We start from the raw sequence: 16,442 nt of genomic DNA, 5'->3' as shown, positions 1-16,442 counted from the left end.
ACTCTTCCACAACACATTTCACCGTTTCTATAGCCAATAATTCCTGTAGGTCTCTGCTACTTTGCAAAAACCGTTCCTATATGCAGGGTCTTGAATGGCAGGGCAGGATTCTACCTTTCCCTTCTCACTGAAGGCCGGGAAGGATAATATTTCCGGGAAGGATTATCTTTCTAACCATAGTCTAAAAGCTTCCTGGAACTAAAAATCGACAGATCAATAAAAGCTTCCACAAAATTCTAATTGCGTCCAAATATTTTCAGCTACTACTGCTAACAACTCACCGCAACACCAAGCCGCCTAAGGCCAAAAAAGCTATGCACGCTCCTAATCCATCCCAATCTATTCTAAGCCTCCCCCTATACACCCTCCCTGGAAGTTCCCATTTCCCTTAAATCTTTCTTTATGCCATCCTCCCACCCAAACGCATCCAAATCTTTTCGATAAGTAACAAAGTCAATTTTTTTCAGTTCTTATAGGCCATCCAAATCTTTTCGATAAGTAACAAAGTCAATTTTTTTCAGTTCTTATAGAGAAACCATAATTATAAAATAGAAGTTCAAAATAGGCATAAAATCCTTTTTAATAGACAGTGTATAGAAATTCACAAAGATACCAGATATTTCGGTCCCATATACAGTGACCATCATCAGTAGTAAAACTAAACTAAAAGAATTTAAAACAAAAGTTTATATACGAAATCAAATAAAACTACATACTGTTTAATTCTCTTCAAAGCAAAGGCGGAAGCTAGCCTCTTTGACCTTCTTGGATTCGATTGATTAGCGTTCAATGATATAACCTTTGGACAGAGGTCGACTACAATGAGTGAATTGAACTTTACTCTGTCAGATTTTAATAAATTATCATAGATAGAATTCAGCCCAAATTCAGCTGTGTCCCGATTCAAAGCAATATTCTTGAATAAGATTTTCTTTACTTAAAGAGTTTCACGAAAATTTTGCTTTAAACCCCGGTTCCTAGAAATCAAAGAGACATTCTCCAACAAAATAAAATGGTCTGGAAATTGAAAATATTTTCTGAAAGGGCTGAAGTAAAATCTTCAGACTTATATTACAGCATAAAGATTCTATTTCTTTGGCTTTAAAGCAAGATTCTAAGTCTGAAGATAAACTTTAGTTTTAAATTGTTTCAGTTTAGTTTTACTACTGATGACGGTCACTGTATATGTGACCGAAATATCTGGTACTTTTGTGAATTCTTATACATTGTCTATTAAAAAGGATTTTATCCCTATTTTGGACTTTTATTTTATCGTCATGGAAAGGCAGTGTGGTCTCCGAAATTATCTAAGGAAACAATAATTATTTTCATTCTTGAACTTTATAAGCAATTAACAGTAAACTAGTAAATAATATATCGTCAGTGGGGTATCGAAAGACCGTATCTCCATAAGTGTAAATTTTCAGAAGAGGCAAAATAAAACCTTACATTTTTTTTTATTTTCCTTCCGATAACCGTGAAACAAAACCAATAGATGTGTAAAATGAATACATAACAATCCGTTGTTGCTTTACAAAAATCGGAGGGGAAATTAAAAAGTTGTGTTTTTTTTTCTTTTGCTCTCCTAAAAAATGTAGAAATATGGAGATATAGCAACCCTTTGATACCCGTATCATGTTCATTGCATGAACATGACACGAAAAACAACCAGGTTTCAATAAGAACCCAGACTTCCTGCTATTATATAGTCGTACCCAAAACTTAAGCGTACCTGAAGTTTGAATTATCTTACAAGAGAGCGAAATAAAGTTTTGGAATTTTTAGGACATATGCTAATGCGTATATACTTTGAGATTTTTTTGGGATATTTAGGATTTACTTTTAGAATAATAATATTTTTACGAGAACACTAGATCTCTTAAAAGAACAATAATTGGTTGTCAAAACTATCAGATACACCCTGTGGTTAGCACGGCTAGCATACAATCTCTTCAAAGCAGCAAGTGCCCAAGACTGTGAAACTAACGAAAACTTTCTCCATCCCCAGGGATTTTATGAAATTCCTAGATTCAAATATATAGCATATTTGTAATTTTACTAAATGCAACGTAAATCATGAGTAAAAATTATTTGTTTTAGCAATTCATTCAGAATATAATAGTGACTAGACCCCGGCGCCGTACCGGTGGATCGACCGAACGCCGCCAACAAGAAGCCCGGTCGAACGCCACAAAAGGTCGAACGCCTTTGCCGCCGGCAAAGGCGGCGGCGTTCGGTCGACTTTAAATTAATTTTGCGGCAATTCTTTATAGCGTCAACCGCAAAGTCGGAGCTTTTCTTCTTGTGTGGTTTAGTATTTCGATTTTTCTGATTAGAAATCAAGCAGGGCTTGCACTATCCCCGAATTTTCGAGTATTTCCCCGAAAATCTATGCGTCACCCCGAAAAAAAATTCGGTTCCCCGATTCCCCGAAAATCACGCAATCACGGTGCCACCCCTAGCGATATATCACCAGTGACTTTACCTGCCAAATATTACTTTGCTTACCATAATTATTCACTACTCTCTGGTTCGTTAATTTTCGTCTCTTGTTACTTTGCATAAAAACCAGACAGATGCAATATGCAATTTCATTGCAAATATTGTAATATACACAGTTCTTCATATGGGGACAAATAAAGTATCGTCTTTATGAAATGAGTTTAAATCCTTTCGAATCCATTTTCCCACTTGCAATTCCTTACAACATTCGCAGTCAAGAATTTCATTTTCAAGTTGAATAGAATTATAGAACGCAACATTCACTACAGTTTGATTTTGAAATTGATAGCAGAAAGATCGTTTCTACAGCTGAATTGTAAGTTTGCAGAATTTTTTTTTTCTTTTGCTGTTTTTAGATAAGAATTTCTTAATGTTTAATACTCAATTGTTGAATGCCTGATAGATTAAATAAAATACAATCTTCTGTCTGAAAATATTTTACTAGACTAAGCTATGTACAAGGTTGGGGAATTAAATATTGAAACGGAAGTTACCCCAAAAATATGATTAATAAAAAAATTGTAAATTATTGGCTATAGCGGGGGGGGATAGGGGGCTATCATTTTTAAATGAGAAGAACTCATTTTTTATATTGAAAGCAGGGATGTCAAAAATATATTTATTTTTTCATTTAAAGCGGATATGGAAGAATATACTATTAAATTTCCTGGGAAACCATTGAAATATTTTTATAGACCCAGGGCCTCCCATTGGGACTTGTTCATTGTCTTGGGTATTTTGCGATTTCTCACAGGCTACTGGCCTAATTTGGCTTTTGTGTGTGCTCTCTTTTAATTATTCTTTGGATCTTATTGAATGTCACGGCGAATCTATGACTCAGTTTTCCAATAGTTTGAGGTATATCTGAATAATTTCGCCTTTTTCGCTGTTGTCTTCGTACCCCTTTACTCATACCCTCAATTTTTTTTTCAGGGAACACTAAGCTGTTTAATGTAATTTCGCATGTTTGTTTGAACCATATAGTGACCTAGTTAATTATTATTTTATGTAAATTTTTTTTATGTAAAGCTGAGACGGTATCCTAGCAAGGTGGTATCTAGAGGGGGGGCAGAGGGAGTTATTATATTTAAGTGATAGTACTTTGTTTTTTTTTATTAAAAGCAGGGATGTCAAAAGGTTATTTTTTTTTTTTTATTTAAAGCAGAGACGGTATCCTATCAAGGTGGTGTCCAGAGGGGGGGGGTAGGGAATTATTATATTAAAAAAATAATATCTTGAATTTTCTTATTGAAAGCAGCCTCAGTCCACACAAAGTGGATAAGTTGATTTTTGTTCATGACAATTATAGCCACATCCCGCAGTTAGAATAGCCTTCCAAGCTTGACTGAAGGAATTTTTTTCGACCAGTTGACTCCTAGATTTTTTGTCCCTCCACACTATTTTGAAAAATACCTTTTTTTACACATACTAATATTTGAACTTCCATTAGTAAACCAGCTTACCCGTGACGCGTTGCCGCGATCATAAAAGAAAGGAAAATCAATGAGAATACCCCCAAGGAAAATTTCTAAACGTTAACTGTCTTAGTTAAAAGTTTCTAACGTCATAATGTTTTCATTTTAGTTTAATTACAATTGAGAAACATATTCGAATCATACAAGATTACGTTGAATTGCTACGCATGCTCTTCGAAAACCTGTTCAATTTTTGATATCGTCCATTATATAAATTCATTTAAGTTCGACCAGGATAGTTGGTTGAAATTAACACATTGAATGGAAATTAACTTCCATTTTCCTTACAGTACTGAGGGGGGTCATCCACATTTCGGCATTGGGAAATGATGCTTGATTATTTTTTAAGGTGAAATTTTAAGTTATCCTATTCAAAATGATTATAAATGATTGTGGAAACAATTGGTAGGACAGGTTGATGTGTTTTTGTGTTTTACATATATTTCTGCTTGCAATTATATGTTCTATTGTGTATTGTAAATATTATTTTATGTATGGTATATTTCGACAGTTGGATAATGTTTTGAAATATGAATCAGCACATGTCAATTAAAGAAGGAAGAAGCCAAGCAAAAATACTCCGTACAACATCTCTGTCCAATCTCTATGATAATTTAAAAATTAACAAGATTTTTGTGAGTTATACTTGATGTATTTTTTTTTAATACAAGAGGGCTTTTTATGAATATAAAATACCAAAAAAAAACGACCAGTATCAAAGTCGCCCATTTCAAACTGTTTTAAAGGTGACAAAGCAGATATTGGCAAAGGGCATTATGAAAAAACTAAGCTTCTAAGTTCAAACTTATATTCAAAGTTTTTACCCAGATAACTGACGAATTTTGTGATATGGTATTTAAAGTTTTTTATGCGATAATGCTCAGTGAAAAAAACTACTATCTTTAGTGATTTGCTACTTTAAGAATACATACCCGATCGAAATTTCAACTATTATATTAAGATTCAGAAGCGCCATAGCCAAATCTATTCTACAATACTTCTACTTCTCTTGACGAGTGGCGAAAAAGACAAGCTTTACGCCCGTGACATTTGAATTTTTGAGCACATGATTAGGTTTAAATCTTTAGTAAATCTCAGCTATGATTTGAGAAAAACTGATGACAACATTAATGCTTGCGGTCAACATTGATCGCGCCGGCGGCGCGGCGCGCTGTTTTTGGCCCCGCCGCCGCCGGTCTTCCCTCATCGGCGCGGCGCCGGGGTCTAATCGTGACAGTAAAATAAACAACAGTAGCCGAGGTAATAATGAATCTTAGGCAAAATAAGCTGAATGCGAAGAAAAATAAGCACTTCAAAATGAATGACTACTTCCAAAGAAAAGATTAACTAATCATTTCCTAGAAAAGTAAAGAGATTTCTTCACGCGGCTGGTTCCTGTTCCAAAGAGAGAACAATTAGTTAGGTCTATTTATGGTATCTTTTTACCAACGGCATTCAAGTCTTTTTTTATAATTACAGTATATATGCGGCAAATAAACGTGTTTAAAGGGTTTCAAATTATCTTCCTAAACAGAACCGGTTTCCAGACTAAACTTGTGAAGATAAAACATAGAATTTCAAACTTGTACTAAACCAACAAGTATTTAGTGGCGTCTAAATTTAGTTTTCATGCAATCATGGCGAATAGCTTTTGTAGTGGAACCTTTACATAATTCAAAATAATGACTGAATTTAAAAGTGAGAAAAATTAAATGGGAAATTGTTTAATAAAAGCAAGACAATTTTCCAAATACAGAGAAAGCTTCAAAAAAAAAGAGAAAAGCAGAAGAAACAGTTTTCTTCCATCAGGGTTGCAGCAGTAGCTGCATCCTTGTAAAGAGCCAACCATGGCCCATATTAACCCAAATCTTAAAAATAATTTTACCAAGAAACTGCCTAGTGAGCAACATTTTCTAATGGGCGCTGATTCAGGAATAATAAACATTCCCATGTTTAACAGAATAATAATTTTTATTTATTGAAGCAAATTTTGGTGTTTACTAATAAGCTTGAGCACCAGGGCTTCAGTAAAGTTAGTAGAAACTCGCATCAAATTTCTTTTGACAATATTATTTAGCTTTCAATAGACAAATTTATTTAGTCATGTTTTAATTTAGCGATTTGGCATCTGAGAGGCTCCTTTGAAGTTCAGGCATTAGCTATTATTGCTATAAAAAAGGACGAAAATTAAAAGTACCTGCCGGATGAGCACGAACCATCAAACTTTCCACATCTGACCATAGGTAAGATAAGCTCTCATTGGCAGTGAACGACCGAGAAGATACTTCAAACTTATAGTGAAGATTTGGATGGGGAAGCGCAACACGGATACTCACCTCCTTCGAACTAGGATCTATGCTGTCCGTATTCACCTCCTAAAAATATAAAGGAATAAACGTTATTATCCTAAACACATTGAGATACGTAACATCTGTATAGCAAAAACAAAAAAGCGTTCACACCAACCGTACCCGTATCAAGGTGAAGAAAAATAACATAAAACAGTATCTACTGCTTTTGCTTGACGGTTTTGCTACAAGTAGAAAAGTTTTTCCAGTAAGCAGCAGGTTTTGTCTACTGTAAAAATCCATGTTGGAAGTATAGAAGAAAAAAAGTATAGAAGCGTAAAAAAAAGGGTTCCCGCATTTCAAGTTCCATTTATTTCATAAATAACAATAACAAAAACAATATCCAAAAGGGCTCAATGGCCCGTTTTTTGGGAAACGACACAGAATAAATGACTAATATTAAAACTTGGCATAAACAATACTAAACAATGCCTAATTTATAAATCTATAAGGGAAAGAAGAAATTTGACGAAATAAAACACGTTGTTACGATTAGGATCGTAAAATCTTAATCGAAAAAATATGAAAATACTGACTTGACAACCACTGAAACCGGTAAATGCAGCGATTTAACCAACTCAACTTTTAGATTAGTGAAAAAGATGAATTTGACAAATAAAAACTATGGATTTACGGACAAAGATCATAATACTGACAGAGTATCTACCATTATCTAGATAATATTAAGAAATTACAGGAGTTTAGCCAGTAGACAACTCCGGCAAGATTTGAAAATTTGGCAGCCACAACTTGTTGGTAGTGGTATTGCAGTGGTAGTGGTACAGCCACAACTTGTTGGTAGTGGCTACCTGCAAAATGATCTCAAATTCAAGATTTATGCTATATTTTTAATACTTTATATAAATTGCCTTATTTATGTTTTTCCGCATTTTCTCCTACCTGACCAAACCCCTCACCCAGATAAATCTATGCTCATATGGTCATCAGATCTTCCTGACACTAAAACATTAAAGTAGTCTCTTTCTGGTTCTAAATGCTAGAAGATATATGGGTATAAAGTGTCACTGGAATCAGATGATGAGCCAAATGGCTAAGAACCAAGGCAAAACAGAACGAACATCTTCAAGGACGATTTCATGTTCTGAACGAAGGTCATTGCAGGACTGGGAATCATTCTCTGTTATTGAACCCTGTGGTATCATCGGAATCATAATAATAAATGATCTGGATGATACAATCCACAACAACCCCTCTTTTCTGGAACCAAACAAACATTCTTTACGGCAAAACAATACAAGAAGGAATTGTTTTCCAGGTTATAAGGTATGAAAGAAATGGGCGTTGTCTGAAATATTGACTAAATTAAACCAATCGGTAAAGGTGACCGGAAAGTTAGTAAATGTTCCTGCTCCCAACCCCAAACATTTTAGCTAGTGACTCTCTGGATAGAGCTGGCCTGGCATCAACATAGTGCCTGCTGCAGTGATAATTTCCACACCTTTCTTTGTCCCCTAGTCGGATGATATGCTCTTTGTCCATAACGGCATCAGCATCATCAACAAGCACGGGTTCTTTGGTCTCTGTGTGAAATACCTTTAATTTCTTAAGGAAAACTGTCTTAAAATTATGCCTCTTAAGGCGTCGATGATCCAAAAACTACAATTTTTTTTACCGCCTTGAAGAAGAAAGCAGTCAATTTTAAATTTAGTGATCTTATTGGTCTATTTCGTTCTGTTTTTTTTTCTTAAGATTTTAGGGATTTTTTTTGCTGGTGGCAACCCCGCTCAACAGCTGTGTTGATTTTAGCTGTTTCGCCGAAAAAAAATAGCTATTTTAAAAGTTAAAAAAGCCACAGGCTGATTAGAAACTGGAATTTTAAAAAAATTATTTATGCTTGTCAGAAGTTATCTTGTTGTCTAAAATCAAATTCATTTTTGATTTCTAATGAACGGTGGTTCTTCTTTCGCTGTTCGTGTTTTAAAGGACACCCCAGACCAATATGAAAAGAGTTTCGAGATTTCGCTACATCCGCTATGTGAGCCTATAGTGTCCGGGACTAACCCCATGTTAGAAGTTTTTTATTAGTAATATGGAATAATTACTTATAGAGGTTCAGTTACAGTTATGACGATCTGTCAGAGCTGTAACAGAATTTTTATAAGAATATTACTAAAAATAAAAAAGCAAACACGGAAAAAACAAATAATTAAGACTATTCTCTTATCATTCAATTAAAATGTTCCATAACAAGAAGGCTAATATACGCAGTACAACTTCTTGCAAGCCCGTGCATACAAATTTGATTAGCCAAAGAAGATTAAACGGTTGCAACTTTAATACAGTAGCCCAGAAAAGTGCCCACTTGCTCTAAAAGGTGGCATTTGCAAGATGAGGCGTAACTTTTTGTATGAATACATATTATTCTTTACTAAACGCTTGGTATTAAAGTGTCGCATTTGGTGACCACATTATTCTTTACTAAACGCTAGGTATTAAAGTGTCGCATTTGGTGACTATGCAACACAGTTGTGTGAACTCGACCTAGGAGTTAGAGGTTGTTTATAAACACTTAAAGTAGCTTCAAATTTAATTCCAGAATAATGATTTAGATGTTTATAGCTAAATTGTTTTCAAATCAATCGTCAATAACAAACAGAAAGGTAGGTATGTTCCACCTTTTTTAAGTCGGATTAATGTAGGGAATCCTAATCTCAGTGCAAAATGAATTAAGGCCGAGATCCAGACAGACTAAGGGTACAATCGATTAAAGGCCTGACTCGATGTAAAAACAAGCTGGTCCAAAACAAATCCTGACCTGGTCCAAAAAACAAGTAAATTTCAAGTGACAAAGCTTTGATGAAGCGGTTCAGAAGCGAGCTAAGTCCTGAACCAGTATGAAAACAAGCTGAGTCAAAGCAGCAGAACTCTCCATATCCCCTCCACTCTACGACCAACTATAGAGCAGAAAGGCATGAATGTTGCTTTTTTTAGCCAAAGCCATGAAAGGATTTCCAATGTCATTGCAACAGCAAACTAATCCCAGGATATGCATAAAGTGCGAAATCGAGCTAAGATTTGACTTGGTGCAAAAACGAGCTAAGTCCAAGCTGCAAAATGTTAATAAATCGCTGCATTTGTGGTGTAAAAGTCAGTTTGAAAATAAGCCAAGTCAAAGCTACAGAATAGATGGTTACAAAAAAAGCTAAATCCTTTCTCCGTAAAAAAAAAGGCTAAAATTTGACACGGTGCAACATCCGTACTAGTTCATTTACAAAACATATTTGTTCTAAGAAATCACTTTTGTTTTTCCTGGAAACTTAGTAGTCTCGGTAAGGCACAATGACATTAGTCTTTAGGGGTTTCAGGAAGGTGGTAGTCCCACTCTCATCGTTCATACTTTCTATTTGATTTAAATTTAACTTGATTATTTATTTTATTTCTATTCTTTTGGGTTAAATCTATTCATTCATGTAATTTAGTTAATTTGAAGTTTGAGTTCTTATTTGACTTTGAGTAGGCTCGTTTTAGGTTTTAATATTCTTCTTTGCTTTTCTTTATGGAAGCCTTTTTTTTTTAATTCGTCAGTAAAATGACAGGGAGCAAGAGTAAAATAGGCCCAAGATTTTAATTTACCAGAAGTTAACTTTTAACTGGATTTTGGTGAAGGATTTCACTTTAGCTATTATTGGCCCATAAATCTTTAGATGGTCTAAAAACACTTTCGACTGTCAAAAAAGGAAACTTTCCATGTACTCTCTCCTGTGATGCAAGTTATTTACATAAAGATACCTAGGCACACGAAGATACAAAAATAATGTCCCTAGAAAATATTAGCCTCAAAGCACACCTTTTAAAGTTTGGCTGCATCCCCCCTCCCAACGAAAATTGGAACTGCTTTTACGTTTGACTATACGCCATATCAGAGAGCATGGGTAACTGAATAGAGCTGAATCTTACAGAATTCAAGCTTACTAGCGCAACAGGCAGTTTAGCATTAGGCGTTTAAATTTACAAAATAACTACCATTAACATCACCAGCAGTATAATAGCACAGAATAGTATTTAGAAAACCACACAGGTCCAAGACACTACAAGGAAACACTAAATGGCGTAATTTTTTCCTCAGAGATATTCTTGAGCATACAGCAGTGGTTCCCAACCGATTTTAAGCCATGCCCCATCAAGGCATTTCTCCTCTCATGATATTTAAATTTTATTATTTAAGATTTTAGACGTATTCACGTGAAGGAAGCTTAAAAGGCCATTAACTCGTTATCATTTTTGGGTCATCGTTCTCTAGACATATATTATACTAATGAAAAATATTGTCTGAATACAACATTTTTAATACAATGTATATCGTCATTGCAATACAATCATGTATCTTTTTGGCTCTTTAAATGCATGTGCATGTGACCCCATTCACATGATTTTTTTTTTTTTTTTTTTTTTTTTTTTTTTTTTTTTTTTTATTAGAGCTCTAAAATATAGTCAGCAGAAGAGTGAGTCCTGTCTATGATCCACCAAAATTTTGCCATGCCCCGTCAGTGGAGCCTCTGCCCCATTTTGAGAACCATGGGCATAGAGTCTAATTAGTTCCCCACAGTATTTTGATATTACTGAATACACCATTAGAAAAAATATATTTTCAATAGTCAAGAATTTCTTAAACCGGACCTACCTGAATGAAGGGAGTTGTTAACCATGGTTCTATAATTTTGTAAACCACTTTAAAAACCAATCCTTTGGGTAAGCTGTACATGTTGAAAGGAATAGAGAAAGAAACTTGAGTTGATCTGGGCCCCAAAGCTGTAACCTCCACATTCTCTACCGGAGCTGGTCGCACTACAAAGTAATTACAGCTATATTAGGGTGCACATAAGATTCACTTATTTTTGTATTGTATATATTCTGCCTCACATTTCAAGAGCGTCTTAGATATCAAACAACCAAAGGAGGCCTCAACAGCACTGAAAGTTATGCTTCTTATTTCAAAGGTTCTGTTATAGTAAAAGGATTTAGACCGAGCAAAAATGTGAAGAAGAAGTAATACTATTGCATTAACTACACCTTTCAACTAAACCCATTATATATATACTGTAAACATGTGCAAAAATCGAGAGGTGTAAAGGGCTGGGCACACGTAGCTGATTTCGGGAACTGATTTCCAAATCAGCGCCGATTTTAAAATAAAACGGCGTCGATTTTCATCATGATCATCATAAAAAAACGGGGATACAAATAAATAATCAGCCAGAGATTTATGTGGTGAAAGACCCCACTGCTGAGCTGAGAACTAAAGTGAGAACTAAGCTGAGACCAATCATGCAACTATTAATAAACTGCAGTTGACTATTTGTGTCCATGATTCTTTGTTTTGAAAATCTCGCGCAACAAATTTTCCTTTCAACAAATTTTCCTTATCGCTATTGTTTGTCCACTGATGCTGAAATCGGTTCCCGAAATCAGCTACGTGTGCCGAGCCCTTAAGATAAGAATGAAGAACCAGCCCCTACCTCCACCTAAGGGGTCAAATTATCATAGAAATGTGTAGCTATCATAAAAATGTGTAGCTATCATAGAAAAAACATTGCAGATAACACATGAAGAGAACAGTGTATCAAGTCAAGATTACAAGCTTGTTATTAGCGACTTGCCTTATGACTGGCAAGGGTAATTTAAGGTGGTCTGTTGTTTTACAAGTAATCCATAAAAATAGGATCGTACTAAACGAAATAGAAACCTAGGAGATAACCCCCCCCCTCCATGAGGAGTCATGTGCCACTGTGAAGTGTTTTAAATACCAATTTAATGTAGTAGTTTCCTAATTATAGTAGTCTAACTTGGTTTTCAATAAAACTAATGCTCAAAATTGCAAATTTCTTACTTTAAAATAGGCAGTTGCGTCAGTGTTGCGACTTTTCTGCTAACTCTTTTTACATAAAAGTAAGAAGAAACCTCAAGACTAATTTCTCTAATTCACTACTACTACAACTAAAGACTGCAGACTAAAACACTATTAGTAAAACTCTAAAAGAGGAATTTTAATAACAATTAATATACAAAAAGGATTGGATTTTTGTGCTGATTCCAAATATACAAATGTCATCAATTTTAACGTTACCAATCACAAGCTACGAGCCTGAAAAAAACTACCTGATTTTCGAAGAAGGAAGAAGACTAAAGTTAAGCGAGCTTAATGAAAATCACACCATCAAAAAATCAACATATGAGAAAACCCTATAGTAGAGATTTAAAGCTCCTATCTACAAAAATGTGCAATTTTGTATCTTTGCCAAGAGAAAGATCACAGATACATGTTTATTTTTGTTTGGTTTTCTCCCAAGGGGTGATCATATCGCACCAATGGTCCTAGAAGATCGGAAAAGGGCTCATTCAAATGGAAATTAAAAGCTCTAGTGGTCTTTTTAAGTTACCAAAAAGATTGGAGAGCAACTAGTTCCCTCCCATCCCCATTTTCCCCAAAGGCATCTGATCAAAATTTTGAGGTGGTTATTTGGTTCAGCATAGTTGAAAGGTTCAATAACTATACCTCTGGAGATGACATCTCTCACAGTCCCCGTGGAAAGGGCTGTAAACCATGGAATTTGTCCATTGTTTACATATACGTAGCATCTGTAATTGGGAAATATACGTAAATTTTTCTGGGGGGTTTTCAGGGGGGGCGGATTCCCCGGCCTAATTCGAAAAACTACCAGAAATTTAGAAAAAAACAAGTTCTTTCCACTGAAAGTAAGGAGCAACATTAAAAGTTGAAACCGACAGAGATTATTCCTTATATGAAGGGGGGGGTTGCCCCCTTCTCAATCCCTCGCTTTTTATGATACAGTTTTATTTTTTTCAATTATTTAAGTACATGTGCTGAAACTCAAGGGTCGTTGATTTGGACTAAAAAGCCTTTTTGAAGAACTAGAAAACTTTAGCGTAACGATCGAGGAATTGAGGAGGGGGCAACCCCTTCATAATTCCTGTACGTTTAAGCTATATTATTGCTACTTACTTTCAGGTGAAAACTATTCTTCTTTTATTTAATATTAAGTAAAAACGAGAACATAAAACATTAACAGAAAAAAATACATTAACATTAACAGGGAATGCAAATGAAAAACAGAAACTCGAAAGAGACTTAGATTATGAAAATGCAGCAGTGACAGTATTAAAGGAAAATACAAGACGAAAAGAGCCAACTGTTCCTAGACAATTTTACCGTCTTTCACGGTTACGGCGTTAAATCGAACCTTGTAAAGAACGAACTTTAGCCCATAATTTAAAAACGCGTTTTGAAAAAAAAAACTCGTTCAAGTGAGGAAGAATCATCATTTCAAGTTAATTCAGAAATGGTAAGTCACTTCCATTAATCTTAATTGTAAAAGTTTATAGCTAAAAAAATATCTTGGGAATTTCATAAAACTAGCTTGAAGCCCCCCAAAATGGTATCGAACCGAAATGAAAACTGCACCATTGGAATCGCTATAGTCGAAAACCCCATATAGGAGAATTACAGTCCCTATCATGGGCAACAAGGAAAATTACTTTTCCGAATAGGAAACAGTGGTATGTCTCCTGTTTTCTACCATAGAACCATCAAGTTAAACACAAATATTAAGTAAAAAAGGAAATATAGATATTTTAGGTCACAAAAATAGATAAGTGAGTGAAAAATATGAGTTGGAAAAGATGCGTCGAGGAAAGTAAGAGACAAAACAGCTTACATTCATTAACAATATGTCTCATTTACTATACAACCGTTAAAAATACACATATTGAGTTAAACAAAAAGGATATATTGTACTAATTGAAAAAAAAAATAATAGAAAATATGGTAAGGAAAATAGGAACCACAGAAATTGCATAACGAAAGAGGTTTATAAAGATCGAAAGAATCAACCTTTTCTAAGCTTGTTCTTTACTTTAGGATGATGACAGTGGTAAACTTTGTGCCATGTATAATTCCATGATGTGTCTCAATAGATTTTTTTTTCACCGAGTGGACTATTCACATCAATTAAATCTACAGATGATGTAATGATGTAATTATCAAGTTAATTCAAGTCAAAGTTGTTAACTTCTTTAAAGTGTTATGTCTATTTTTATATCAGCTATCATTTTTTTATAGTTTTTTTCAAATTTTGTTGGTAATATTTTTTTTTCTTTACATGTAAACATCACGATCTGCTTACGAACAGCTATAGAACACAGATCTGGTATTTTCCCTTATTTCTTTTTCCATTTTTCTAGGCAAGTAATACGCGTTTAAGGTCAAGAATAAGTGATTTCTTCAAAATATAGTAATTACAAAGCTTATTCGTCTAAAATTAAAGATAGAATACACAAATAATAATATACTTTAAAAAAAAAAGGCTAAACACTAAAAAGTCATATTCGAGCTTCGAATAGGATAAATAATACTAAAATAGTTACAAATTTGGCTCAGTTTTGATTTTAAGAAAAAGCGAACAAAACTCTTACCATAAGCAAAATGGTCAAGTTCTCCCAAATTCTGCGTAAGATTACCCAATGCATTGGAAATATTTAGCGTAAAACTTAACAACGGAGTATATACGGCATAAATTGGAAATGTTCCAAGCGTCCACTTACAACCATGTACAGAGCCATTGATGAATCGTGTACTGTTAGGACAGTGATATATCATCCTAAACACGATGAGGAAAAAGAAGCAAAAATCAGACATGCCAAATAAAGCACACGCTCAACCACCATGTCACTAGGAATAAAAACCTCTTTCAAGCAAACATACCCAACAGTTAAAAATCTTGCATTTTCTACATACTAAAAACCTTGTCTGTTAGAGATTTTTTCTAGCATTTTCTAGCACCTTGTCTGTTAGAGATTTTTTCTAGCATTTACTATCGGACTTTGAGCGGCCGTACGGATCGACGAGAATCGGGATAGCCCAATGCCCCCAATAGCCCAATGTCTGTAACAAACCTGGTAAGTTTTATCTGTAAATAGTTATTCAATAAAAGGGCCAAGGATGTCTTTATTAATCACGCAAATGGTACATAGAAATTTAGATATAGAAACAAATGAAACAGAAAGTTCAAAGATTATTATTTTATTTTACGAGTTTTAAAAAACACTTATTACTTTCAAGTTATGGGATATAAACACCTTTGTTTTTGTGAAAATGGATCCAATGATTAAGCTGCTAGTTCTTTTCTATATTGCATTCTCACATATAATATATATAATTTTTTAATTGGATCTTATAATCTTCAAAGGTTTTTTTTTAAAGATTCTTACAGAACAAACACAAAAACAAGAAAATCAAAATCAAACCGCAATGACCGTATTATATTCAAATTACATATACTATAGAATTCGTCAAATGCGTTTACAAGTCTCAGATAATCAGTAATCAAATAATCATAAAAATTGTTTTTTTTTTCTAAAATTACAAAATAAATTAATTTTTCTAAAATTAATAGGAATGATGTTTGACTATATTAGCGCAAAATTTACCATTTAACGCTTTTTATCACTTTTTTTGGATTTTTCTCTCTCTTTTACTGGTTCTTTCTCCTGTTTGACCGTCAACTATTTAGATGGTCAGACACTTTTTAGTACGCTATAGGGTCTGCGGTGCATCCAAAGCAAGCAACTCACCTTGACCATTTTTTACCATGTCACAAAAACCCTACTGTTTTAAAATCACTGTCAAAGTAAGAGTTTATCCAATTTTTAATACTTGATTGAAATAAATTCCAAACTGTGAAGAGAAAAATCTATTTTTCAAAATTAATTACATTACGAGAAATGCATGAACTGCCAAAAAATTACTAAAAGAGAGGTTTTTGGAGCACAGACAAATTTCAAAATAGAAACGAATTTCCTACTTTTATCAAATAATAATAATAGTTACAATTTAGAGGTTAAAAATATATTTTCTGATATAAACCATATTCAAAACGGATATACAACCTCTTGCTCACGTCTGGTTTCTACCATTTTTAGCTGGCTATTTGGTCCGGTATTGTTCCAATTGAGAGAAATGCACAAGTAGTATAGAGTTTCCTTAACGGGATGGTATGTCGCATCACAACCAAAGTGCCTTGCACATTGCAAGCAGCTCTCTACCCCCCCCCGGACTTCTATCCGACAGAAAATTTAAGAA

The 16,442-nt window shown here is 34.3% G+C and overlaps 1 protein-coding gene across 5 annotated transcripts in view; it reads right to left on the bottom strand.

The window, feature by feature from the left end:
- Positions 1-16,442, bottom strand: part of dome (cytokine receptor domeless) — a 168,636-nt gene that overhangs the window by 81,433 nt on the left and 70,761 nt on the right. For 3 of the 5 annotated variants that reach the window (XM_089085712.1, XM_089085714.1, XM_089085713.1), the window contains exons 7-8: positions 10,968-11,131; positions 6,175-6,352 (exon numbers count right to left, since the gene is read on the bottom strand). In XM_089085712.1, coding sequence (XP_088941838.1) covers positions 6,175-6,352; positions 10,968-11,131 — 342 coding nt within the window. Of the gene's footprint in view, positions 1-6,174; positions 6,353-10,967; positions 11,132-14,776; positions 14,962-16,442 lie in introns of all 5 variants that reach the window. The other 2 variants (XM_089085715.1, XM_089085716.1) reach the window with 1 other exon arrangement.

This window comes from Artemia sp. Qi Xiang Cuo, chromosome 3, assembly GCF_049724085.1.
Source record: "Artemia sp. Qi Xiang Cuo chromosome 3, ASM4972408v1, whole genome shotgun sequence".
Taxonomy (NCBI): Eukaryota; Metazoa; Arthropoda; class Branchiopoda; order Anostraca; family Artemiidae; genus Artemia; species Artemia sp. Qi Xiang Cuo.
Note: the sequence above shows the minus strand (reverse complement) of the source record. Positions and strands in the feature narration are given on the sequence as shown.